Source organism: Drosophila subobscura, chromosome O (assembly GCF_008121235.1).
Source record: "Drosophila subobscura isolate 14011-0131.10 chromosome O, UCBerk_Dsub_1.0, whole genome shotgun sequence".
In the NCBI taxonomy this organism is placed as follows: Eukaryota; Metazoa; Arthropoda; class Insecta; order Diptera; family Drosophilidae; genus Drosophila; species Drosophila subobscura.
The window spans coordinates 13,793,985-13,818,020 of NC_048533.1; the positions used below are offsets into that span (position 1 = coordinate 13,793,985).

The 24,036-nt window shown below is 46.9% G+C and overlaps 8 protein-coding genes across 12 annotated transcripts in view; 3 read left to right on the plus strand and 5 right to left on the minus strand.

Annotated features, from left to right (window-relative positions):
- The window catches only part of LOC117897056 (retinol dehydrogenase 14), a 32,235-nt gene extending 8,631 nt beyond the window's left edge, over positions 1-23,604 (minus strand). The window contains exon 1 of the mRNA XM_034805649.1: positions 23,553-23,604. The gene's annotated coding sequence lies outside the window, so the exon portion shown is untranslated. The remainder of the gene's footprint in view (positions 1-23,552) is intronic.
- Positions 1,844-9,930, minus strand: LOC117897051 (V-type proton ATPase 116 kDa subunit a). 2 transcript variants are annotated; one of them, XM_034805641.1, is made up of 6 exons: positions 9,743-9,930; positions 4,823-4,960; positions 3,124-4,754; positions 2,802-3,060; positions 2,500-2,734; positions 1,844-2,433 (listed from the first exon to the last, which is right to left on the minus strand). In XM_034805641.1, exons 2-6 carry the CDS (start codon positions 4,937-4,939, stop codon positions 2,168-2,170), a joined length of 2,508 nt encoding a protein of 835 aa, XP_034661532.1. In that variant the 5' UTR covers positions 4,940-4,960; positions 9,743-9,930; the 3' UTR covers positions 1,844-2,167. The 2 variants fall into 2 exon arrangements, with proteins under 2 accessions (XP_034661532.1, XP_034661533.1); XM_034805642.1 differs by lacking the exon at positions 9,743-9,930 and adding an exon at positions 7,884-7,982.
- On the plus strand, positions 10,325-21,449 carry LOC117897060 (vesicle transport through interaction with t-SNAREs homolog 1B). 2 transcript variants are annotated; one of them, XM_034805657.1, is made up of 3 exons: positions 10,325-10,549; positions 10,606-10,816; positions 21,439-21,449. In XM_034805657.1, the coding sequence occupies exons 1-2, from the start codon at positions 10,391-10,393 to the stop codon at positions 10,813-10,815; spliced, it is 369 nt and encodes a 122-aa protein (XP_034661548.1). In that variant the 5' UTR covers positions 10,325-10,390; the 3' UTR covers position 10,816; positions 21,439-21,449. The 2 variants fall into 2 exon arrangements, with proteins under 2 accessions (XP_034661548.1, XP_034661547.1); XM_034805656.1 differs by lacking the exon at positions 21,439-21,449 and having other exon boundaries at positions 10,606-10,998.
- Positions 11,280-13,226, minus strand: LOC117897053 (WD repeat-containing protein 37). The gene is made up of 3 exons (XM_034805645.1): positions 12,783-13,226; positions 12,127-12,715; positions 11,280-12,067 (listed from the first exon to the last, which is right to left on the minus strand). The coding sequence occupies exons 1-3, from the start codon at positions 12,940-12,942 to the stop codon at positions 11,320-11,322; spliced, it is 1,497 nt and encodes a 498-aa protein (XP_034661536.1). The 5' UTR covers positions 12,943-13,226; the 3' UTR covers positions 11,280-11,319.
- LOC117897057 (cyclin-Q) lies at positions 13,639-15,166 on the plus strand. Its single transcript, XM_034805652.1, has 4 exons — positions 13,639-14,078; positions 14,143-14,287; positions 14,349-14,570; positions 14,632-15,166. The coding sequence occupies exons 1-4, from the start codon at positions 13,990-13,992 to the stop codon at positions 14,959-14,961; spliced, it is 786 nt and encodes a 261-aa protein (XP_034661543.1). The 5' UTR covers positions 13,639-13,989; the 3' UTR covers positions 14,962-15,166.
- LOC117897058 (glucosidase 2 subunit beta) lies at positions 15,388-16,329 on the plus strand. Of its 2 annotated transcripts, none has more exons than XM_034805654.1 (3): positions 15,388-15,566; positions 15,675-15,874; positions 15,946-16,329. In XM_034805654.1, the coding sequence occupies exons 1-3, from the start codon at positions 15,450-15,452 to the stop codon at positions 16,262-16,264; spliced, it is 636 nt and encodes a 211-aa protein (XP_034661545.1). In that variant the 5' UTR covers positions 15,388-15,449; the 3' UTR covers positions 16,265-16,329. The 2 variants fall into 2 exon arrangements, with proteins under 2 accessions (XP_034661545.1, XP_034661544.1); XM_034805653.1 differs by having other exon boundaries at positions 15,390-15,566; positions 15,657-15,874.
- LOC117897052 (UPF0565 protein C2orf69 homolog) lies at positions 16,790-22,989 on the minus strand. 2 transcript variants are annotated; one of them, XM_034805644.1, is made up of 7 exons: positions 22,862-22,989; positions 20,032-20,402; positions 19,866-19,970; positions 19,160-19,805; positions 18,883-19,048; positions 18,451-18,830; positions 16,790-18,387 (listed from the first exon to the last, which is right to left on the minus strand). In XM_034805644.1, the coding sequence occupies exons 2-7, from the start codon at positions 20,346-20,348 to the stop codon at positions 17,962-17,964; spliced, it is 2,040 nt and encodes a 679-aa protein (XP_034661535.1). In that variant the 5' UTR covers positions 20,349-20,402; positions 22,862-22,989; the 3' UTR covers positions 16,790-17,961. The 2 variants fall into 2 exon arrangements, with proteins under 2 accessions (XP_034661535.1, XP_034661534.1); XM_034805643.1 differs by having other exon boundaries at positions 18,314-18,830.
- Positions 20,410-22,148, minus strand: LOC117897055 (TWiK family of potassium channels protein 18). The gene has a single exon (XM_034805647.1). It carries the CDS (start codon positions 21,682-21,684, stop codon positions 20,518-20,520), a length of 1,167 nt encoding a protein of 388 aa, XP_034661538.1. The 5' UTR covers positions 21,685-22,148; the 3' UTR covers positions 20,410-20,517.
- Positions 23,605-24,036: the final 432 nt, after the last annotated feature.

Genomic DNA, 24,036 nt, shown 5'->3' on the forward strand with positions numbered 1-24,036 from the left:
CATCACACATTGTTGAGTTTAAAGTTTTCATATTCGTTTGAAATAATTTAAGGTTCAAAATTAAACTTTATACTGATGAGTTTTTTTAGTGCGTCTTTTATTAATTGTGTCACTTGTTCATTGATTAATTGATAAAATAAGGAAATATCCAAACATTGTTTATTAGGATTTGCGACTAAATACGATTCAACGCTATTACGAAATGCACTTCTTATACATCTTATGTTAGCAATGATTTGGACACTCGCTAGCTGTTTTCGCAGCAACGAAAATCTCGAAAAACTACACGATTTGGGGTGAGGCATCTCCAATGACAAGCGGTACATCGAAGGGCAAGTCTCTTGCACACTCTTGATTGATGTGGTGTAGATAGAGGAAAAGGAAATGGCACTCCACTCGTACTGATACTCCGACATGGGTATTGAAATTTGTGTAAGCTTACAATGAAGTCTCTTTCTCTATAGTTTATGTTTTTCTCAAGTATTTACATTGTAGTTAGAATAAGAACAAAGGTCGTGAGAGTTCAGACAATCGGGTAGATTAAAAATGATGGACGCACCGTGGGATTAACAAAATACAAAATACAAAAAATCAAGTTTTTTACATGAATCTTATCCGGAGGCATCTCTAATGCAAAGCGGAGAGGAGAGGAAATAGCATTCCACTCGTTCTGATAGTCCGACATGGGTATCGAAATTTGTGTAGCTTAGTGAGCTATAAAAGCGAACATGCAATGAATATTGACATTAAACACCGAGCAGAAGCCGTACAGAGGTGTCAGGACTGCAGTTGTTTAGAGAAAGGAGCATCAATAAACAATGCGTTGACGATCCAATCAATTTCCATCTCGCCTCCTGCTGTCAGTCGATGTTTGAAAGCTTCGACAAGATAACTACATTGCAGAAACTGTTCAAGGAAGAAGTCGAATATTTATTGGAAAAAATGTTTGGAGTTGGTTCACCATTATCATCAGCTGATGGTGGGCATAGTGATGTACGTTTTGGGACACTCGTAGCATAGGCATAGGCATACCCATCAAAAGTATTCATATTCAGATCAAGAAGAATGAACATAACATTTATGATTTTGGTATTTATTCGGCCTGCTCAGGAGAGTTCATCTTTCTGGGGATTCTGTGGGACAGCCAGATGATAGGAAAATGCATTATTTTATAGGTGTGAAAAAGCATACCCAAATCAAGTATTTAAGCTCTGAGCAGCAATTAATTAAAAGCCATATTTATCAACTATGACGAGGTTATATTTAAAACATAATCTATCTCCCCCCAAGAACTCTAAAAAGTCCAAACTTTCAGGCTTGCTCTGCTTGGATTTATGGCAGCTAATGTTTTATATGTAATGATCCGACAATGGAGATTAGTTTGCTGCAGTCTCCACCAGTTTGCCTAGGCAATTATCTTAATTAATATTATAGCTCAAATTGCAAACGATTCAGATAAAATAAGAGTTAGATTACATATTTAATCAATCAAATAACTTCAGCGACTGCTAATCAGAGCAGTGCAAATATGTATTTACATTTATTTACATTACATAAATGTAATCATTTGTAAGCGTTTGTAAACGTTTCGTTGATGACTCATACACTTATGACGCGTTTATAGGCATTGATAAAAAATCCATGCCATTGATTAATTGGCACAGATAAATGCAAAAACCTCACAATCAATCAGTTCAATCGATAAAGAAATACATCAAAATGTGAGCTTATAGCTCGAGACTTTTGATACCCAAGAACCCCCAAATAATATCTATACTTCTTATACTTCTAAATAATACTTACTGCTCCAAAATCAACTGAAGAATAATTAAAAACATTTCCATTCTCTTCGTTGCTGTATATTTATTACAATTATTATTATTTTATAACAATGAATATCAAATTATTGCTTTTGAAACCGTTCCTTTTGAGAATACTAGGCACAACGTGGGTGGGAATACTTTGCGGACCCCGGAGGGAAAATCAAAGCGGAAAATTGTAAGGGAAGTGGTGTGGGGAGGGGTTGTGGGAAGAGCACCACAATACTGACAATGTCCGAAAAAAAATAAACAAAACACAAAAACAATTCAACAAAACAAATTAAATAAGTTGGAAAAAACAAAGCTCATGCCAGAGTGGGGCAGGGGCAGGCGGCTGTCGATTCAGTTTATTCCTCCTCCTCGCCATCGAGTATGGCCTTGAAGCTGAATGGCTGGAAGGCATAGCCCAGGCCCTCATAGAACTTGCTCATGAACTCCACCCAGTGCAGACGCAGCGTGTGCAGGAAGGCGGACAGGCCCTCCATCAGCACGAGAATTGCGAGGGTGAACAGGCACCAGGCGCCGAAGATGAGGAACAAGCCAATGGCGCCGCCAACGCCGGACATCTTCAGGCCCAGCGACAACACCATGTTCCACAGCACCTCAGAGAGCTCTGCAAGAAAGGATTGTCATTAGATTCGATTAACTTTTCACATGGCTAAAGTTGCTGTTAACTCACGAGCATGAGCCAGGGACAGAGCCCACAGACGCAGATAGGAGGCCGTGTGCGAGATGGTGCTGAGCACATATTCGATGGTGTGAATGGCCTGATGAATGTAAATCTCGCTCATGGGCTCATCCTCGTGGCTGTGGCCGCCGCCGCCGCTCTCCTCGCCGCCAGAGAAGCCGGTGGGCAGAGGTGTCTCGCCATCGGCCAGCTCCATGTTGCCAGTCAGCTGGCCATTCTGTTTGGACTAAACGAAAGCAAAGAAGAAAGTCAATCAAATGCATTCCCCGAGGAGATGTGCACTCGGCACTCACGTGAGCATTGTTCTTGCGCGTGAATTTGATGTAGAGCGGCTTGCCGAGCAGCATCCATGGGATGCAAACGAGGCCAATGATGACAAAGGTCTTCTGCAGATCGGACTGTGACTCGAACATGAACTCCTTGCAGCCCTTCGAGGGCGGTGTGTTCTTGAACAGCATCATGTTGATGAACATAATCAGCACTGAGGGTGCACAGCCGGGCGTATGTGGCTGGAAGTTTGTCTGTGCGTTGTACGTGACCCACTTGAAGAACCTGTCAAGGGCCAAAATAACATTGTTAATGTGTGCTTTAGCTCGCAGCTCATTCTATACTCACATCATGAACACCATGTAGCCGAAGAGCAGCAGCAGGAAGAGTATCTGTGGCACAAACTCCAGGAAGATGGAGGCGTAGCGCTTGAAGTGCGTGAAGTTCACCACGGACATGCAGACGCCAAAGACCATGTGCAGCACACCGAAGATGATCGACAGCTTCATCTTGAAGCTGTTGAGGAAGATGATCTTGTTGTCGGCCAGCTGCCAAACGGGATCCAGGCCAAACGGATACACGCCCACCGCAGAGGTATTGGGCGGCAGCTGCAGGCTCGGATTGGTCAGCACCGTCGACGTGTTGTAGTGGTTGACCCAGCGGGAGCCAAAGATATTCATGGACTTGGAGAACACATCGTTGTACACCATGCCCGTGTAGACGGCAAACAGACCCATGAGCAGAATGATGTAGCGACCGCCAAAGAAGATGTTCCAGATCTCGCCGCCGTTGCGGATGCGAGCCAACTTGCGCTCGCACAGCACCATCCAGGCGCCGAAGAGCACGAGGATCAGGCCGTGGCCCAGATCGCCGAACATCACGGCGAACAGGAAGGGGAATGTAATGCACGTGTACAGCGCCGGGTTGCACTCGCGATACGAGGCCACGCCGTAGGAATCGATGAGGTTCTGGAAGCCGCGCGTGAACTTGTTGGTGCGATTGAATGTCGGCGGCTGCTCGTTGGTGTCGATCACGTTGAGGAACGAGGGTATGGTGCTGCCCACGGCCGCAGAGCCATCGGAGAGGGCCTTCTGCACCACGGGCAGATCCTTGGTGGGCACCCAGCACTCGCCGATGAGGCACTTCTTGGTCACATCCATGTTGAAGAGGTTCAGCGTGTGGTAGATGGCCTTCATCTTCTTGACCATGATCGACCACGAGGGCAGATTCTTGGACACTGTGGCCAGCACTCGGCTGCGATGATCCTCGGTCTGGCTCAGCACCAGCTTCAGATCCTCGAGGCGCGTGCGCACATTCTTCACCATCTCCTCGCGCTCGTTGTGGGAGCTCGGGCAGGGGTACAGCGAGGCGTGGAAGCCCGTGCACACCTTCTTGATGCGGTTCTTCAGCTGCTCGCCCTGGAAGAAGGCCACAAAGACCGTCTTGTAGATGGGATGACCCGTGGCCGGGTCGTTCAGCGGCTCATCCAGATCGGAGCGCTTCAGGAACACGTTGCCGCGCGAGATGCGCCACAGCATGCGCTCGAAGGCGAACACACGCTCCCGATTGATGACACCGGCCACAAATCCCAGCCGTCCACGATGCTGGGCCGTGGGCTCGTCAGCGCCGCCGGCACCGCGATTGCTCGAGTCCAGATTGAGCACCTCCTGGTCGGAGAAGAAGCCCTGCGTGTTCTCGAGTACCTTGCGGAGTTCGGTCAGCTCCAGGTAGTTGGACTTCATGTTCACCTCGTTCTGGGCGAGTTCAATCATCTCGGACTCGGTCTTCTCCAGATGCGCCTCCAGGTCGATGATCTCGCGTGGATTGGGCGCACGCGGAATGTCGTCCTGGATGTCGGGCAGCACGATGCCGTCCTTCTTGATCTCCGTCTCGATGTAGCGGATCTTGCGCTCCAGCTCATCGCAGCGTCTCACCTCCGTCACGAACTTGCGCTGAAAGGCGTTCACATTGATGTTCAACTGTGGAGCAGCCAGAGAAGATTCTCAATTAATAAAAGGCTCATTTAGGTCTGACTCTCTGTACTTACATCGCGGAACTGCACACAGCCAGTTTCTCCCAGCTCAGAGACGGAGGTGTATGCGGCCTCTGGTTGTATAAACATTTGGCATAGTGCCATTTCCTCACTACGGAACATGTCCCCCATCTTGGCGACTGCTTACGTTCCCTGCAAAACAGAGGAGAGCGGAGGATTAGTCAAACATTCCGCAGACATGCAATTAAAATTAGGCAGACAAATAATAAAAGCATCGAAGACGTCTTCCACCTCGAGATACGTAATAAGCCAACTGGCAGATCAGCATTAATGAACACATTTTTTGTTGACTTGCGGCGCTGAAAGATTTTATTTGTTTGCCTTTCCATTTCTTTGTTTAACGCAAAGGCAAATTACTCTATTTTCAGCTTCGTCTGACTACAATCGAATAAATTCATTTTAAAATCTGTTTTCCTTCAGCTCTAATGGAATCTTAGTCAAAAATTGCGACATCGAGTCACGTTCTAAATCAATTATAGCCCAAAAAGCACGTAACTTCGTTGAACCAAAAGGCAGTACGAAAATACACTCGAGTTTGGGACTTGCGCGTAATTTCAGGGACAGCTACACAGCCCAAAACTTTGTGTTGATTTTCTTTAAATACCGCCCAGAGTTGGATTTTTTCCCTTGCCAGCTGTGGGAACTATGGATGACTATCAATATGTACCCCAGTTTCTTTCCCGGAACTGAGCAAGAGCAACTTTTAAGGGAACAATTTAGATTAGAAACAAAAATGCTGTAAGTCCAAGTAAGTTCATGTGGATAAGCATGGCATGGCATTTATTTTTGCTTCCAAATATATTACACTTATGTACACACATATGTACATATGTATAAGCGTTTCAGTTCTTAGAATTCACCGATTTATGAGCAATCATTTAGATTATGAAGCTGACTTCTAAAATTCTTACTTTATTGTCTTGCCTCGCCGACCACGACACATTTGTATGTACATTTGTGGCTGTAACTTATTGGATCTATGTACATAAATATGTATGGGCAGCAGAACTAAATTTCTATCAACTTCTGAAGCAGTAGGGAGATGATTCAGTTCTGGGAAGCCCAAAGAATGCACATAAATTCTGCCCATGTTTATTTCTGCCATTACAATATTTGCCAGATTAAATAGTAAAATCTTGTGAATCCCAGAGGCCAGTAATTAGTATCTACCACGAAAGCCCTGACCCTAAAATGTAATTTCTGTATGTATAAATGCACATGGTACATATTGTATGTATGTATTTATGTACTTTTGCTTGTGTTCATGCAGCTCTACAAGGCTAAAGTACTCGGCATTGTATACTTGTTGTACATTTTGGCATCGTATATTTTGTGGCAATCTGCTGCTTCAGTTTATTTGAAGAGCCCCGATGCAATATTGTTTACTGCCCAAGAAAAACAATTCTTATCGCTTTGTCGGCTCTAAATGCATTCCCCACACCCACTGCCCAGACAGCTGCGGCACGTAAAACCCCCCAACCGAAATATGCGGGAGAGTTGTGAATGTTTAGCCCAATGATTAACCCAAAATGAGCGATAATTATAATTGTCGCTTAATCAAGGGCTGCCAGGCCATATGTAAATACTACTCCGAAAATGGCTGGAACTCGAAAAATGCAAGTAATTAATGTTTTTGATTTGATTAGCTCGAGAGCAGCAGGGGACGGGCAGGGGTCCTGCTGTACACACAGACATTTGGTTTGGCTGTGACATCATCGTGGGTGCCAAGCAGTCAACGACACGGAGACGTCAGACAGTGACGCTGACGCCGCAGCACATTATCGAACATTAATGGGCACCCGCACACAGACAGGAGAGAATTAGCTTTTGCTTTTTGCGGTACGATGTACACATGTTATCCTCTATGGTATAGAGAAACGGTGCTCGAAACATTTGTAAATTTGCCTTGGACATAATGGCAGCAGCATGGAACGAACCACAATGTGTGTTGGTTCCTTGGCCACTAGCCAGAGGCAGACAGTCCGCACCAAAAACCAGCCAAAACCAGCAGCAGAACTCGGTGGTTTCCATCGATCAATCACGTGGCAGACTTCTGGGGCAGTCGCGACAGTAGCCGGTTCATATTCCCGCAAGAGCTGTGGATATCAAGTGCTGGGAATTGGAGCCAATTCACTTGCTCGCCGCCGCCTGTTGCTTGCTGATGATTGCTGTTTTTTGGTCATTCCCATGCCGGCGTACTCGTACATATCTTGAGAACAGTCCAAGCAATTCCATGGCTCAGTTTTGGCACGTTTATCAGCTCAAACACTTGACACTCTGTACCGGTCGACCAATGATAATTGCCTGTTTGATAGGTTCTACTTTTTTTGCAACTTTTCGTACTGTCCAAGGCGCAATTCATTGTCGCCCACTTGCTAAAAATAGCAATGATATGAAATTCCCATTTCCTACCGCTCTAGCTAATTATTAACAATGCACATACGAAGAATGTGGGCAGCTACTATTGATGGGCTACGAACAGTGAACTATTTATGGCATTATTAATGACCGATTGGCGTGTGCCCGCCCGCACCAGAAACGGTGGGAAAGCCGCACAGGTGCCAATATGCCGCGGATACCAGTTAAATTTACAATGCTCCAAGAGCAGTTTAAAAGCACCAAAAGTATTCCCCCAAGGAATTTGGAGCAATTTATAACGTTCATAAATTTAATGGAACGAAAAGTGAAAACTAGAATGTTGACTTGAAAAAGTTTGAGCCAGCTGAATGGAATATTTGTGTTTTGTTTGTGCAGGAAGTATAAAGATTACACAGAATTTCTAGAAATGTTAGGAGCAGATCGTTTTTGCTTGAACGATGATTCGCGTGACACTCCCTTAGCACGGACACGAACCCATACAGTAGCAGCAATTGTTATTAAATCAGCGATAATGATATCATGCTACAAGTGCTACAAATTCCTAAGCCATAGCATACATTAATTTATATATTTTTACTGTCTGATGTATAATGAAATTATGTGTATACCCCTGATGTTTAATTTTCCTTTTCAAAACCAATTAATGAAGTGGCATTTGCTTTCAATTGTAACTCGCCTCGCAAACGTGGTTGAATAAATTTGATGAGCGCGCAGTCTCGTTAATAATACAAATAATTTCCAATTGCCGAACACACGCACAACACAGCACAGCACAGCACGGACCAAGGCGGCAGCAGGCCCAGAGCACTACGAGTAACTGTAAACCAGTTCAACTTCAAAACAGCAACCGAATGCGACGTTGCTTTTGCCGTTAGCTTTTCGCTGGTCATTTTCGTGATGTTTGCGTTTGTCTGTGTGTGGGTGTGGGCTGGTATAAATGTGTAGGTGTTCGAGTGCTTTTCCCTATTTTGTTGTTGGTCCTGCATACACACGCAAGATGGGTGGGGAGGGCAGAGCCTTAATCACACTTTGGCGGGCGCAAGGCAGCGCTGACGAACGTCAACCCCCGTCACAGTGCACGCCCATGGCTGTGCTAGCACCGTTAATATCGCTACCACTAAAGTTTCGTCAAGTTTTGTATTCTGTTTTGTTTGTTTTTCTCTCTCTCTCGGCCTCTCTCTCTGTGGGTTTCTATCGCAGCTCTCTTTGCGCTACGTTCTATTTGTTGTTAATTCGAATTACTTCAACTTTTATTGAACAATATTGCTGTGCCCGATTTTATGACAAATTTTTTTCCATTTTCCACTACGCTTTGTCATTCACGGGGTGTTGTGGGCAATTAACAATACATACACATGTATGGAGGCGATCGTACGGCTCAAGGCAGACAGCCAGACCAGGCCTGGGCACACACTCATCTCAACGTTTATGAACGACAATTGTCGATACAGCAATTGAATTTTTTTTCAAAGTGCCTGCAGCTCCAGAGCCCTCTGACCAGTGACGACGGGCCTGGGCCAAATGATAAGCAAAGGGTGAATTGGCAAAGGCTTTGGGAGACCCCATTCAATAATTTTTCCCGAGTGCAGTGCTCCGCCCAGTTGCTTTTTGCTGATAAGCACGCTGAAGTTACGCAATTATTGGAGATCTGCGACTCGAGTGGCATAATTCCCCAGACGCCGCCGTATATTAAATGCTTGAAAATCGAAGCTTTCTAGATTTCTCGAACAATTCCGATTTTCCCATTCATAAACAGCTGCATGGAACGGACGAGGGCTAATCAGCCACTTTGATTGATTGATCGAAGTGCTTGTGGAAACGAGATCATAAATCATAATTAAATGAAGTTTATTGATCGGAATTATTGAGTTTTGAGTACTACTTGAGTGCTGTTTAAGTTCAAGGAAGTTTTCCATTCTATTCAAGATATTTTCCACGGATCACTGCAGAACGACAGCAGATCACATGATACGCGATTGCATAAAAACTCAAAACTCGACTCTCCGTAACGCCCCTGGAGAGGTGAGCACGACCCACACATACACACACGCACACAGTCACTAAGCAACACTCACACTCACACTCGTGGTGGGGCCCCTGACGTCTGTGCGTAACGGAGAGATACTCGCGCCCAGACACAGAGACAAAGCTACGGTAGCAGGTATCTCTAGCTCTGGGCAGGTGGGAGCGGCGCAGCGTTTACACAATGAGTCCCATGACAGGCGCCCACAAGCAGCTCAGTAGCAGCAGCTACTAGCAAATCACGTGCTGTTGCCTTGCAATAGGGAAAATGCAGGCAATTTCCATGATCTGCAGCCACGTGCTTGTGCCTGGGCCCTGGGCTCTTTTCTTCCTTTGTACCCACAACGAAACGCACACACACACTCACGGAAACACTGTCCCTGCTGCAGTGACACTTTCTTTCCAAGTCAAGATCACCTTGAACTCGATAATCGCAAAATAATATTGGCCTGTCTGCGACTATATTGTTGTTCGAATTGTGTTTTTGTGCTTTCTGGTTTTTGATTCGCTTACCTTCACAGCTCCGAAAATGATTTTAATGCCAAAGACACCAGAGTCGAGAGTCCCCAGAGTATGTGAGATAAATTTAGAACTTGTTTTTGCCCGTTGCGCCTGTGTAGGTTGCCGATCACGAAATCCCGATCCACGTCTGGTCAGTGCCAGCGTTTTCTTGCTTTTAAATTTGGCATTCGGAGAAGCAAGTAAAGCGACCCGACTCTGCCGCCGCATCGGATATAGCGCTCGCACTCTCTGTTTGTCTAGTAGCTGGCTCTCCTCTCTCTTTCGCTCACTATGTATGATCAGCGTTGTCTGTTATCAGAAATCGGAATACAAAAGTCAAAATGCTCGAGGGGCTACATATGTACGTAAATGTATGTCCGCATAGTAGACACTATCAATTTAAATTAATAACGCTTCAAGAACTAATTCCCGTGTCTAGATAAGAACCTTTGATATTGATAGTTCTTTGTTTTGGTTTTGTCAGCATTATAAATCGCCCCCCTGATACGGGCCTTGGCAACAACACACACACAACAAACGGTCGAAACGCGTTAGTGCATTTCTGAAACGCGCTAATGTGCGTTTCCTAGCACACCCACAAACGGTCCTACTCGCTCTTTGTTTTGATTTTTACTGCACTTAATTTTGCAAAAGAAAACAATGTCCTACGCCGGCTACAGCCAGCTGCCCAGCGGCAGTGACCACGAACAGCGCCAGCAGCAGCTGGCAGCCAGCACCTACGATGTCCTGCAGCGCACGGGCGACAGCATTCAGCGCTCCAATCAGATTGCCATCGAAACAGAGAACATGGGGGCGGAGGTTAGTGTAAAAACAAAGACAATTAATTGGAAAAATGTTAACTTGTATTCCTGCAGGTGCTGGGTGAGCTGGGAGAGCAACGCGAGTCATTGCTGCGCACCACACGCCGCCTGGAAGATGCCGACCAGGATCTGTCCAAGTCTCGCGTCATCATACGCAAACTCGGCCGCGAGGTGCTCTACAACAAGATAATACTGGTGTGCATAATCCTACTGGAGTTGGGCATACTCATTGGCCTGCTGGTGCTCAAGTTCGCGCACCTCTGAAGTGTATTCCAAAGTAAAATGATTGAGTTACCCAACGATAGGTGGAGGGGCATTTAATTACGTTTTATTTGAATTGTTCTACCTGTAACACACATCAACGTTAAGCCCATGCCTTAGACATATTAGTGCAGTAAGTTACATTTTGTATGTATTATTGATAAATAAACACAGACACGTATAATATTTATAGTTGGAAGTTCTACGCTCCAGTCTCGCTCCCCAATCTCCGTTCTAAATCCGTCACTTACGCAGGAACAATGATTCTTCGAGTATGTATAATAACCACGACTATTTGGCATAAAAGCAAACATTTAGTTGCACTCAGAGCGGGTGATAATAATACTTGATCGATATGATTACACATAAGTACGGGTATGGGTCCATTCCCATCCTAGATCTAGATTTGTTCGAGGATTATTCCGGGTGTGCTTAAAGCGGTTTAGTGTAGCTCTTAGTTTGTTCTGCTTTGGGCCGTTTGACTGCGGCTCAGTTTTTGAGTCACTTTCAGTTATCCTTCGGCAGCACAATGGACCAGCCGAAGACGCGTCGATCGAAGCCGCACGAGAACAAGTCACAATTCAGCAGCGGCTCCTCGGCCCAGGCCACCGACGAGACCATGCGGCGATGCCCTTGGCGGCTGGTGCGCGGCAAGCGGGCCACCCGCTGCCCATTCAAATCAAACAATCGAATCTGACGATTGTCGTGTGGTATGGCAATGATTCCTCCGGTGGACACTGCCAAACGATTGACGGACGAATCGGTGCGTATGGTGGCCAGCGCTGAGCGCATGTTGCGCAGCTCCCACACCTTGATGGTGCGATCGTCGGAGCCGGAGACCACCTTATCGTCCCGAGCAAACACGCTGGACGTGACGGTCTCTGTGTGTCCCTGGAAGACGGAGACTGCTGGAATGGGATCCCGGAAATCCCACAAACGAAATGTTGTATCCCGCGAGGCAGTCACCACCAGACGTTGCGTGGGATGCGCCGAAACGTGTGTCAGCTCGTGATCGTGTCCCGTCAACGGCTGCAGCGGCTGACCCGTCTCCACGTCCCACAATATGGCGGTGCGGTCCCAGCTGCCGGTGATGATCTGATCCATGCTGGACAGCCAGTCGGCAGCCACCACCACGGACAGGTGGCCACCCGGGCCAGCAAACTCACAGAGTGGCGTGCGCAATGTGTCGACGCGATCTCGGTCCTCCACCTGCTCATCGCTATCATCGAGTTCCTCCTCCGAGGAGTGGCCCTTTCTGTGGAACAAACAAGAGGATGAGAGAATGCTGAGATGCCTCATTTGTCGCTCGCTTACTTGGTCACCTCCCAGTTGACGGCCGCCTGCCAAATGTGTGCCGTTCCATCGCCACTGCCAGTCAGCACGAGATCGCGATTCTGATGGAATTTGATGGAGTTCACGGACCCAGCATGCCCCTGGTACTGCAACAGGCAGCGTGCGCTCTCTATGCCCCAAATACAAGCTGTGTGATCTGCGGAGGCTGTGCCAATGATGGGTTGACCCGTCTTGGCAGCCACCTGCCAGATGCCATCCTTGTGGCCACCAAATTCGCGCACCACCGACGCGACCACCGTCTGCGCTTTGAAGCTGGACACAATGCGACTGGTCTGGGCCTTGATTTTGTTGCTTGCCTTCACCTTGCTGCCGCCCGTGGCACTGCTGAGCTTCGCCTTGAGGCTCTTGTGTGTGCTGGAGGCGGCCGCCAGGAAGCTGGCACCCACCTCATCCGCCTGTGTGCTCGTCGAGGGTGTGGCAGCGGTGAGGGAAGAGCCACCAGTTGCCAGGGCGGGCATGACTGCGCCCGCTCCATAGCGTTCACGTTCGCGTGGCTCGTGCGAGGTCAGCGATTCCCTGTTGCTGGTGGCATTCTCAAGTTTCTCTTGCACTGCAAACAAAGAATGAGTTGAGTTGAGTTCCCTTGGGTACGGATATCCAATGACAAATGTACTCACAATTCTGATTCTCCAGGTAGAGCTGCTCGAATTCCTTTTCAATTTGCGAGAACAAATAATGGAGGCGAACTCGGAAGGGGGCATCCTCGGGTATGTTGGCCAGGTCTTCGGTGAGACTCGTAAGTCGGGCCGCGCGTGCCTTTGTTGCTGTTGCTTTCATTTTGTGCGGGGTGGGGGCGGGCGCGCAATTGTGGGTGCACCCGTGTATTTGTTTTGTGTATCTACCAAATATTTTTCCTGCCTCCCGCAAGCTGAGCGCTGCCTGTCACTGTCTGCTGTCACACAATCCAATTAGTAGTTTTGGTTTAGTTTTAGCTTCTGCAGCGTTATTGATCCATCTTCATGTGGCCGTGCCGTGTCCGTGTCGGATTTGTTTAGTGCGGAATTTGTTTCACTTAATTTTTGCAATGATAACGAAACAGCTGGAGGGTTGTAAGTGTGTGTGTGTTCCTCCGTTACCGTGCTTTTTGAGACGGCACGAAACCAGTATTGCAAGAGGATTTATTTATTAACCCATTAAGAACCGATGGGTACCTAAATATATATGCCAATTTCTTTTGTTTTTAGCTTTTTAGTTTGAACATTACTTTGTAAACAATCCAATAGCAAGAAGTCATTAAAGCATGCCTATCTTACGGAGTCTTGATTGCTAAATCGAATGAAATTATAGTTTGAGTTCTAATAGTCCTAACTAGCTGGTAATATTAAACTGAACATCAAAATCGAGGAAAATGATTTTAGATTCACGGGATATTTTACGGTATATTTTGAAAATGAAAAAGTATATTTCGTTATATTTTCGAGGCCCTCACGGTATATTTTATTTATAAATCCGCAGTCACACTGGTCAAACGTCTAAAACAGCTGGCTGTGTGCTTTAAATATTTAAATAACATATTTACGGATCTCAATAGGTTTTCAGACAAAACAAATACCTCCACCACCTTGACACAACGCAACAGCTGTAAAAACTCCGTTAGCTTTCTTTGGCCGTCTGCGAGCAGAGCAACATTGCGCAAAGCCATATCATTAAACCGGTTTTCCGCTGTCGCGTCTGTCTCGAATTTTCGGTGTGTGTTTTGCCCCACATGCATTTTGGTTGCACAGCCAGCTGATTTATTATTGGATCTCTGTCGGTGCCAACGAACTCGCCAAAAATTTTCGGCAACGTTTACGTGCCCATTCCTCTATTTGCACTGCTATAAAGATGAAAAACGTTTTAGATGTCATGTCGCTGCAGCAGCACGTGGAGTCCAGCAAAGCCCAGGCCCAAGCCCTCAAACCCATTGACTATCGGTGAGTCCAAAGCTGAATGTCCAAACAGTCCATTATAAACTGCAACTCCCCCTACTGCTTGCAGCAAGTTGAACATGCCAGGCATTGTGCCACTCTACATATTCGAGTGCGCCACCAAGCTCAAGATGAAGCCGCTGACTGCCGCATGTGCCGCCATTGTCTACCATCGCTTCTTCAAGGAGGTCAAGCCCACTGACTACGATGAGTTCGTGAGTGAATAAATGGGACTGCTAGTAAATAGATCTGTCTAATAGCTAACTTTTCTGCCAGCTAATTGCCGCATCTTCGTTGTACCTGGCTGGCAAAATCAAGGATGACGATTGTGTGAAAATACGCGACGTCATCAACGTGGCATACTGCACACTGAATCGTGACAGTGCTCCGTTGGATCTGAACGATGAATACTGGTCCATGCGCGACGCCATTGTCCAAGCAGAGCTGCTCATAACACGCACACTCGGGTTTGACTTGAACATAGATCTGGCGCACAAGGTAAACCTTCAATTGCGAGGATCCTTTTGCTCCAATTTGACTCGTTCTCTTCTCCCCCTAGTACCTTCTCTACTATATGAAAACCCTCCAAGACTGGGTGGGTGCCGAGGTGTGGAACTCGGTGCCGATAGCCAAGGCGGCTGCCTCGTACCTACAAGACTTTCACCACAGCCCCAACATACTTAAGTACAAGCCCACACACGTTGCCATTGGCTGCCTGTCGCTGGCCATGCAGACATACGGCATACAGGTGCCGCTCACCGACGAGGCGGAGGAGGGTTCCATGTGGTACAAGCCGCTCGTGAAGGACTTCACCAGGGAGCAGCAGTGGGAGATCATCGAGAATGTCATTGAAGTGTACAAGAACGAAGCTCTCCTCAAGGCGGCATAATCTCGGACTGTAGGCAGGACACTAACTCTGCTGTAATTGGCATTCCCATATGAATTTATTTATTATTTGGTCACAAATCATCAAACACCATCCCACTATCCACCCAATCTTATAGCTTGGGTCAGCAGCTCTCAAATGTTTATTGCATTCCCTCCCATCTCCATAGAAAATAGGAAATAGACAATGAAAACCGGTTAAAGCGAAATAAAGTCCTTTGTACTATGTATATTACAAATATTACAACATATGTACATATGTATATATTGAAAATATATGGAAATCTGAATTATCTATATGGTTTGCAAATGGACAATCGTGAGTCACGCTCCCATCTCCAATCCAAAATGAGAAGTAGATTTTGGTCTATTTTTGAGGATCGTGTAGTATTTTTCATCGATAAATCCACGGTCACACTGTGTCTGCGACAACAACAATAAAATGCTTCTATAAACAAAACAGAATAGAATTTTACCCAATAAAAAAACACAATGCGGAAGACATGGGTGAAGCGGGAGAATATCTACTACAAGCCATTCTATCGGCAGAAATCCAAAATGTTCCTGCTTCTCATCTTCCTGGTGGGAATATCGTTCATCGCCTATCAGGTACAGATACAACCCATTCCAAACCATTTTCGGCATTCTGGCCAGCCTAAATGTGTACAATACTTGTATAATATAATAAACGAATAATAGGCCTTCTCGCTGAACCAGTTGCCCACGGTGCACTCGCCCTGGAACCTGCAGCAGCTGCGCCGCAAGCACAAGGAAATGATGCAGTCCCTGTCCCTGGGCAGCAAACAGCGCGACGTGGACCCCTTCGATGGCGGCGGGGCAACGGAGGCGAGAGTAGCGGCCACGGCTGGCCCGGACACATCTTCCGCTCCCGATGTGGAGCCCATCAAAATTATACGGTAAGTCCCCCACCCAGACAGTGACCTGTTGCTCGGCCAATTTTTGATTATTTCCTCATCCGCCCGCACAGCGGTACGCGCCTCTTCGACTATGACGCGTACAAACCAAACTTTGAGGGCAAGTTCAAGTGCCTGGATGGCAGCAAGGAGATAGCGTTCGACCACTTGAACGACAACTACTGCGACTGCGAGGCTGACGGCAGCGACGAGCCCAGCACGAATGCCTGCACCAACGGGCGCTTCTACTGCCGCTACCAGAAGCGCCACATAACGGGCCGCGGCCGGGACAAGTATGTGGCCAGCAGTCGGGTGAACGATCACGTATGCGATTGCTGTGACGGCAGCGACGAGTGGACGACACACGTCAAGTGCCGCAACGACTGTGCGTAGTGCCCAGGGAGCGCTGCATAGCAGACAGCCTGGACACCTCCGCCGCCACCTCCGCCAAGGACATATACATAAATCTCAAGGATGAAGCAGTAGCAGTCTGTGGGCGCAACACAAGCGATATTTTTTTACAAGTACAATAGAATTGTAATTTATTTTAAAAGTAAGTAGTTTGAATAAAAGAAACAAAATTGAAGAGCAACAACAGTCAGTGTGTGTCTCCGTCTACTCTGTATTCGTATTTGTATTCGTTTATGCTTATTTCATTTATTTTACCAGACTCTCCTCGTAGAATTTACATGTCGTGGGGCGTGTGGAACACTCTATTTAATCGTTTAAGAAGTAAACGTTTACTTTTAGCACAGTTTTAGCGCGATTTATGCGCAGCTTTTTCCATTTATAATGTTCATTAATAGTTAAGTGCTACACACTCACACACAGATAACGCAACTGCAACTGTACTCTTGTATATGTATTTATGTGTGTTTATTCTTGCCTAAATTGTGTGTGTTGTGTGTCTGAGTTTCAAGCCGTACAATTTACACTGACAAACTCTAAAGCAATTTTGAACTGCAAATTCTACCAAGGTACGAAATTATGTGTTGTGTATGTTGTTCTGAGGGGGGAAAGTGTCTCTCTATGCACTCTATATAATTTGTGAGCCTGTGAGCCACAAGCTTATTGGGTCAGCTCTTGTCTCTGGCAATACAATTTATGCACATTTGCATGTGGTTTAGGCTTGGGCAATGGCTTGACAAAAGTTTTCATTTTTATTCGCATTGGAGCAGCACAACCAAAAATATACACTACATTTAGAAATATCAATATATGTGATTGCTTGCTCTTTCTAATCATATGAATTTTGATCATTTTATATTGCTCCAAATCTGGGGCTAGCCGCGCGCACAATTGTTCTTTCAAACTACATACTGAGAGGTTCGTTCTACCAATTTATAAAGTACTTCTTCGATCCTTTATCTTGGTTGCAACTTAAGTTTTATGTTTACTAAACGCTAAGTAATACTTAATCAGATGGTTTTGCTTGTTGTTTTTTGGGTGTGTAGTGGGGAGTACATAAATTCCTTTTTGTAGGGGCTGGGGCTGGGGCTGGGGCTGGGTTGGGGCTGGGGCCGGGGTCACTTAAAACGAAGATTGCTTGAAATTGCTACACTTATGATTTAAGCTGAATGAAGTTAATTAATGTGCGCAAATCACAAATCTTTCTCAATTATCAATAAATAGCTTGGAGTGTTTGTATACATAAAGTGATAAAAAAATTCAATACATATATATAGACATACATATATATAAGATTTGGGGCATGTATAGTATTGCACTGATGAGATTTTCGCTTCAGTTTTGCTTGAGGTTTGGTGTGAGAAACATGACAAAAAAATAAATGTAAAATAAATAAATATACAACATAGAGATACGCGACATGACTTTGGAACTTATATAGACAGATGATGTACGTAGAGATGCAAAGGAGTACTAGAAGTAGCAGAAGTAGAGGGAGCGCTGAATGAGATGTGGGGTGGTGGCTTGTGGGGCTGTGATGTGATTTGACCGACTTAAGGTTAGGTTGTTCTAAGAAACATTCTCTCATACATGTATACATATATACTATATATATATATATATATATATAAAGTTAATTAATTAATTGTTAAGGGTTGTAGGGTTGTAGGGGATGTACGAATCTAACGGCAAAGCGTATAATACAATTTTTGTAGTTTGCGTTTCGAGCGACACTGATGATGGTTATGGTTATGGTTATGGTTATGATTGTGGCTGTGGCTATGATGGTGATGATGATGATGGTGATGTCTGTGTGGGTGTGTCTGCTGTTGCTGCTGCTGTAGTTGTTCTTGTTGTCCTGGCGGCAGTAGCTGTTGTTGCATATGGCTGTGGCTGTGTTGATGATTATTTACATTGATCGCTGCTGCTGCAGAAGCGGACGTAGACGACGACGAAGTCGATGCGGCATTACTGAGCGCCACCGCTGATGAAATCAGTGCCGCCGCCAAGCGAGACGATGAGGAGGACAGCGAGAGATCGGCAGCGAGCAGCTGCTGGTGGTGCCGTCGCAGCTGCTGCACCTGCCTGCGCTTCAGAGCGGCTGTCCCCTTCCGCATTGCATGCAAGCGACGCCTGTGATGATGTGGATGCAGTTGAAGCTGTCACTTTGCCTCCTCGCTGGCATCCAGAATATTGTTGCTGCCATTGTTGGTCGCCACCGTTGACACTGCAGCTGCTGCTGCGGCTGCTGCTGCCGCCGCCGCTGCCACGGCCACCGCAGACTGATCGGTGACTCCCTGCTGCTGCTGCTGTTGTTGCTGTTGCTGCTGCAGTTGCTGCTGGTTCAGGGCATGTACGTGCTGGCAGAAGGCCTGAAGCACCTCGAAGTGGGTCATTAGGTTCGCCGGCTGGTTGTCGTAGTGCAAGTGCCTCGTTATCGGCGCACTCAAGCGTCGCAGCATCTCCGTGAAGAGTTTCTCCTCCTTGCGTATCCATGGTCTGCGGTCATCCTGCACCTGGTACGGTGTGAGGTGAACGTGTATGTTCATGCCTGCACAAAAATCGGTTAATTATGAACCTTAAGGTACACCCAAAGCGCTTACCCATCCGTGTGAGTGTCTCTAGGAGACTGCGTGACGTGATCCATGTGTTCTTCTGTCCCCCATGGCCACCGTCCAGCCAGTACATGTCCGTAATGCGTGAGAGCAGTCGGCACATGCTGCTGTCATCGGGTGTGAGGGTCTTCAGATAGTGAAACTCGTAGATGAACTGCAAATAAAAGCGAACAGCGAAGAGAACACGAAGGTGGTCAGTGAGGATCGAGGAGTTGCCGACTTGTGCCAAGTATGTTAATGACTTAACGAACCAAACGCGACTCACTTGATTGAGCACGACGCAGCCCTTGCTGAAGCCAATGAGCACCAGCTTGGACTTGTCCAGATTGAGGTTCTCCCGCCACCACAACGGATTGCCATCGTTCGTCAGCGTCGCTGTCTGCCTCGCCTGCCCCTGCCCCGTGGCACATTCGCTGCTGCTGCTGTTGCTGTTGTTTAAATTGTTGTAGTGCTCCACGTTGTTGGCGGCTGGAAGAGCCACTGGCGCCGCTATCTTGATGGGCGATGACTCCTGCTGCTGCTGCTGCTGGCTGTTCGAATCCTGATGGTTGTTCAGGGCAACATCGTTGCTGCCAATGCTGCCGTTGTTGCCTCCACCATTGTTTGTGGCGGGGTCCGCCGCCTCATCCGCCTCATCGGGCAGCATGGGGAAAACGACTTCCCCGTCGGCATCCACTGTGACATTTTCCTGTACCTGCAGTATGTCAATGTCCATGTCCTGGCTGTTGTCGTTGACCGCCGCCAAGGGCGAGCTGCTGTCCGAGGGCACTGTGGTGGCATTGGACAGTGTCAGAGCAGCGGCTGCAGCTGCAGCCTGGACAGCAGCAGCAGCGGCTGCCGCCTGGGCAGCCTGATCGAGTATCTCATTCTCTGGTATGGAGATCAGACGTTGCGACAGATTCTGCAGCAGTCTGTGAGTGATAAAAGAGGATCAGTGATCGTCAGGCAAACGGAATGGAGTCTAAACTTACTTTTCCAAGTGTTGCAGCGCATGGTTCATGGGCGTATGGTCGGGTACTCCGGCATTGTTGCCACGCACAAAGTTGTCAAAGCAGCTAAATGTCTTGAATTCCATGCTGCATGAAGGAACTTCCATTAGAAACGGGTGCAAAGGGGAATGGCCAGAGATCTACTCACCGAACAGGCCGAATGACAATAATGTGAGAGCGCGGGAATGCCTCGCGCAACAGTATGGCCGAATTCTCGAGATTGTACTTCATGTAGCCGCGACTGTCCCGATTCGTTTCCATGCTCTCCGGAAAGTCCTGCACGTCGCCGCCAAAGTACACAATGGCCGTGGAGTCCTCGACATGCTGCGACTGCTGGCGCACAATGGGCGGACAGTAGACAATGTCATTGGCGCGATTCTGGAAGCCGGCCACGGAGAAGATGCGGAACGGACCGGCCGAAGTGCTTGGCGTGCATAAACGCTCCCCGCTGCCGCCGCCAAGCATGCCCTCGAAGTTACGTATCCGCTCTTGAAGTTGCAGAAATTGATCAATGGTGAGCTGCGGGATGATGCGGGGGATTAGCCGAGAACAAACTGAAGGGAGATGCCAGCACCACAAACAACACACTCAAACACACACGCACAACACACAAACACACATCAGCCATGCCCTCCTAGTAATAATCATTCTCGTAGCTATCACGCGGATCGCCACAGCAGCCCACGAAACGCAAACGCGTATCCTCGACACACAGCTTGGTGTCCTCCTTCATCTCCTTGAGCTTCACGTGCACCTCCTCGCGCATCAGATTGCGGCACATGGCCACCAGGCCCATGCCCAGCAGCATGTAAATAAAGTTTATGGCCAGCTTCGAGTGCTGATCGGCTATGGACTGCAGCTGGGACAGCTCGTTGGGATCGGCGGCAATGTCCTCCTGCAGCTTCTGCGTGGCCGCGTCCACATCGGCGGCGGTGGTCAGCGATGCGCCGGGCACAAAGTCCCCAAAGCCAATTTTGCACAGCGATGTCATGCAGAAGTAGAAGCTGTTCAGGAAGCTCCACTTCTCCCAGTTGGCAAACATAATGGTGCCGGTCAGCACATAGAAAATGATCACCCACAGGCAGGCGGTGGAGGGCACAATGATCTTCTTGCGCAGCGTCAGCGTGCCCAGGCTGCCGTTCTCCAGTGCGTCCAATCGCGAGTCAAAGTTTCGCTCCTGGGTACAGTCGTGCATGGAGCGGTACAGAAACTTGAAGGAGCGCGCCAGCACGCGTCCCATGTTGAGGAAGTACAGGATGTACAGGGGGATGCCGAAGGTGGCGTAGATGACGGTGAAGCCCTTCCCCCAGGGCGTGCGCGGCACCATATTCCCGTAGCCAATCATTGTGATCACCGACAAGCAGAACATCAGCGCTGCCGGGAAGCTCCAGATCTGCTCGGGACTGCGACCCACGTAGCCGTTCTTGATGATGCCCGCTATCTGGGCCTGGTACTCGCGCAGCACAGCGTTCGTCTCGTTCACCCAGACCCGCTTGTCGATCAGATTGTGCTCCTCGGTGATGTACCACAGCAGCTGCGAGCAGTTCTGCCGCAGCTCCAGCACATGGGCCGCCGTCTTGTCCACGTACTCCCGCTCGATGTTCATGAAGGCGAACGCACCGCAGATGGCGTAGAACACGATCAGGGCGCCCACGCCCACCTGCGTGCACATGAAGGTGACGAAGTTGCGGCAGCAGCGCTTCACCCGCTTCCGGGGCTGATTGCTTGGCGTTGACGAGACGCTCGATGCCCCAGCCCCTGGCGCTTGTGGGGAGCTTCTTCTTTGAAATTTGCTGGGCATTTTCTGTACGGTTTTCGGATTTTCTTATTCGAATTTCGGTCTCTCTCTCTCTCTCTCTCTCTGTATCTCTCGTCAATCCAATTCCATGATTATATAATGTAGATCTCGGGAACTGAATGATGATGGGCCATCGATCTTATCTTATGGACTGGCTGAACGTTTATTGGCAGGCTCCCCTCATTGGCAATTAATTTGGCAGTGCTCTTCTCGATCTGCGATCTATTTGCTGCCGATTGGCGTTTTATATGGAGCGTTAATACACTTTTGAAATCGGCACGAAGGCTAAAAATAAATCCACGCGTTTCCACAACGCAGCATTTCCCTCAGACACCACACGAATGCTTTTGGATTTCCCGAGCTTTGTCCCGTTAGACGCGGGCGCCAAAATTCAACTGAGCGACCGGGACCGGGGGCTCCAAGAAAACTATTTGGAGAGAATATTTTATCTCTCAGATACAGAGAGAGAGAGCAAGTTGGGGAGATTGAGAGGCAAATTGCATGCGGTAGGTGTGGGGAGGGGGTTCTATTTGATGGACGCAATAATCAAAATTCACCAGCGAGACAGGTGCAATACACACACACAGAGAGAGAGAGAGAGAGAGAGCGGGGTAAAGAGAGACAGCGAAAGAAAGCAGGGAGGATGGAAATCAGCAACAACGCATGGATGGAAAATGGAAATGCCGGGCAGAGTGCGCGTAAGAACTCTCTTTCTGCGAGTGGGAGATGGAAGACTTGATGGCAATTTGATTAATGATTGTGGGTTTTGTTTTATGTTTATGTGGTTATAAATTATGTCGCGGGTGTTTGCGCAGCATCACAACGGGTCGGAGGGGAGAGGGGAAGTAGCAAGAGTAAGAGGAGCAAACAAAACAAACTACAAGTAAATATAAACAAAGAATTAAAAAACAAAAGGAATAATATTAACACACGCACACAGATACACAGAAGAGAAGAGGAAGAAGATCAAATAAACGGGGGGTGAAATGCGTAGCGAAGAGATAGATTTTTTCAACACCAATACACACATACAGCTGCACTCTGTCCAACACTCGCATTCGCGCACACACACACACTCACAGACGACGCATACAAAATTTCACAAATTTATGCAAAAATTTGCAGCTCTTCTCGCACTTTGTTTACCAGCGCACAGATTTTGCACCGCTTATTTACTTACGCTGTTTATTGTTGTTAATACAGACGCGTTAAAATTATGCCAATTTATCTGCACTTCCCGCGTATTTTTTTTTGCTATTCTTTAGGTGACAGTGTGACCGTGGATTGAACGAACAAACATACCGACAGATCCTCGGAAATATACCGAAATATACCCCTGAATTTTTAAAATACACTGTAAATATACCGTAAATCTTTAATACTTTTAATGGTTTATTGGATATTACTAGCTAGTTAGGAGTCTCCTCACTAAAACTATAATTTTATCCAAAGTATCCTGAAAATCCAGAAATGAATTTATCCTGAGAAGTATATTACAAATGTACCTTAAATGGCCCCCCTGCATACATTTGCCGAAAACCCATAATTCATTAAAGAGAATATTTAATTTCGTTTGAAGTGGAGCAACTGGCAATTGAGAGGCAATCATGGCCAGCGGGATCGGGAATATCTGCACACTTTGCACACGGTAATGAAATGCACAACTGAAATATGAAAATCATCAGACACAAGGAAGCAATATCCAATGATCTATTCAATACAAACTTGGTAAATATATGCTGAGGAAACCCCAGCACGGCATTAAATAGCTCAAGTATTTTCCCAAAGTGAATATCCATTTCCTTTTCTGCAGAGTAAAATTTATTGGAAAGTAGAAATTGTTATATTTGACAGCAAAAAATAACTCACAGTCGCATCCCCAATCAGAATCAATATTCCAGACACCGTATATGATCCCGCAAACACGCAGGACAAGTAAGAAAGTGTTCGAACTATTTTGACAGCATTTTCGGACCATTCCACCTTCCTCACTTTGCTCAATCCTGATCTCCATTCTGAAGAAATGTCAACAGTTAAATATAGTTGCTCTATATAAATAATTACGTACCTTCAGGACTGTCTAAAAGACCGTCTATATTCCCCGCAAGAATTAATACCCCCCAGCAGATGTTCCATACTGCAAAAAACGTGGTCCAGTCTTTATCAGAACAGCACTTACATGAAGTACATGAAATACACATTGCAAATGGAAGTTGGAATTTTGAAATTGACTACAAACTGAGATCTGTTCAAATATGAAGTGTAGTGTGTATGCGGATATCACAAAGTTCTCTACGATCCAAAATCAAGGCAATGGAGAAGGGGTCGTCACGAGAAATTTATGATAGTCACCGA

Coding starts and splice junctions, on each gene's coding strand:
- LOC117897060 (XM_034805657.1), top strand. CDS start 10,391: ATGTCCTACGCCGGCTACAGCCAGCTGCCCAGCGGCAGTGACCACGAA. Junction 10,550..10,605: donor CAGAGAACATGGGGGCGGAG/GTTAGTGTAAAA, acceptor GTATTCCTGCAG/GTGCTGGGTGAGCTGGGAGA.
- LOC117897051 (XM_034805641.1), bottom strand. CDS start 4,939: ATGGGGGACATGTTCCGTAGTGAGGAAATGGCACTATGCCAAATGTTT. Junction 4,755..4,822: donor GCTGTGTGCAGTTCCGCGAT/GTAAGTACAGAG, acceptor GCTGCTCCACAG/TTGAACATCAATGTGAACGC. Junction 2,434..2,499: donor TCTGTCCCTGGCTCATGCTC/GTGAGTTAACAG, acceptor CCTTTCTTGCAG/AGCTCTCTGAGGTGCTGTGG.
- LOC117897053 (XM_034805645.1), bottom strand. CDS start 12,942: ATGAAAGCAACAGCAACAAAGGCACGCGCGGCCCGACTTACGAGTCTC. Junction 12,716..12,782: donor CTACCTGGAGAATCAGAATT/GTGAGTACATTT, acceptor CTTTGTTTGCAG/TGCAAGAGAAACTTGAGAAT. Junction 12,068..12,126: donor GTCAACTGGGAGGTGACCAA/GTAAGCGAGCGA, acceptor TTTGTTCCACAG/AAAGGGCCACTCCTCGGAGG.
- LOC117897052 (XM_034805644.1), bottom strand. CDS start 20,348: ATGCTTGGCGGCGGCAGCGGGGAGCGTTTATGCACGCCAAGCACTTCG. Junction 19,806..19,865: donor GCGCTGCAACACTTGGAAAA/GTAAGTTTAGAC, acceptor TATCACTCACAG/ACTGCTGCAGAATCTGTCGC. Junction 18,831..18,882: donor AGAGACACTCACACGGATGG/GTAAGCGCTTTG, acceptor ATTTTTGTGCAG/GCATGAACATACACGTTCAC.
- LOC117897055 (XM_034805647.1), bottom strand. CDS start 21,684: ATGCCCAGCAAATTTCAAAGAAGAAGCTCCCCACAAGCGCCAGGGGCT.
- LOC117897057 (XM_034805652.1), top strand. CDS start 13,990: ATGAAAAACGTTTTAGATGTCATGTCGCTGCAGCAGCACGTGGAGTCC. Junction 14,079..14,142: donor CTCAAACCCATTGACTATCG/GTGAGTCCAAAG, acceptor TACTGCTTGCAG/CAAGTTGAACATGCCAGGCA. Junction 14,571..14,631: donor ACATAGATCTGGCGCACAAG/GTAAACCTTCAA, acceptor TTCTCCCCCTAG/TACCTTCTCTACTATATGAA.
- LOC117897058 (XM_034805653.1), top strand. CDS start 15,450: ATGCGGAAGACATGGGTGAAGCGGGAGAATATCTACTACAAGCCATTC. Junction 15,567..15,656: donor TATCGTTCATCGCCTATCAG/GTACAGATACAA, acceptor AACGAATAATAG/GCCTTCTCGCTGAACCAGTT. Junction 15,875..15,945: donor GAGCCCATCAAAATTATACG/GTAAGTCCCCCA, acceptor CCGCCCGCACAG/CGGTACGCGCCTCTTCGACT.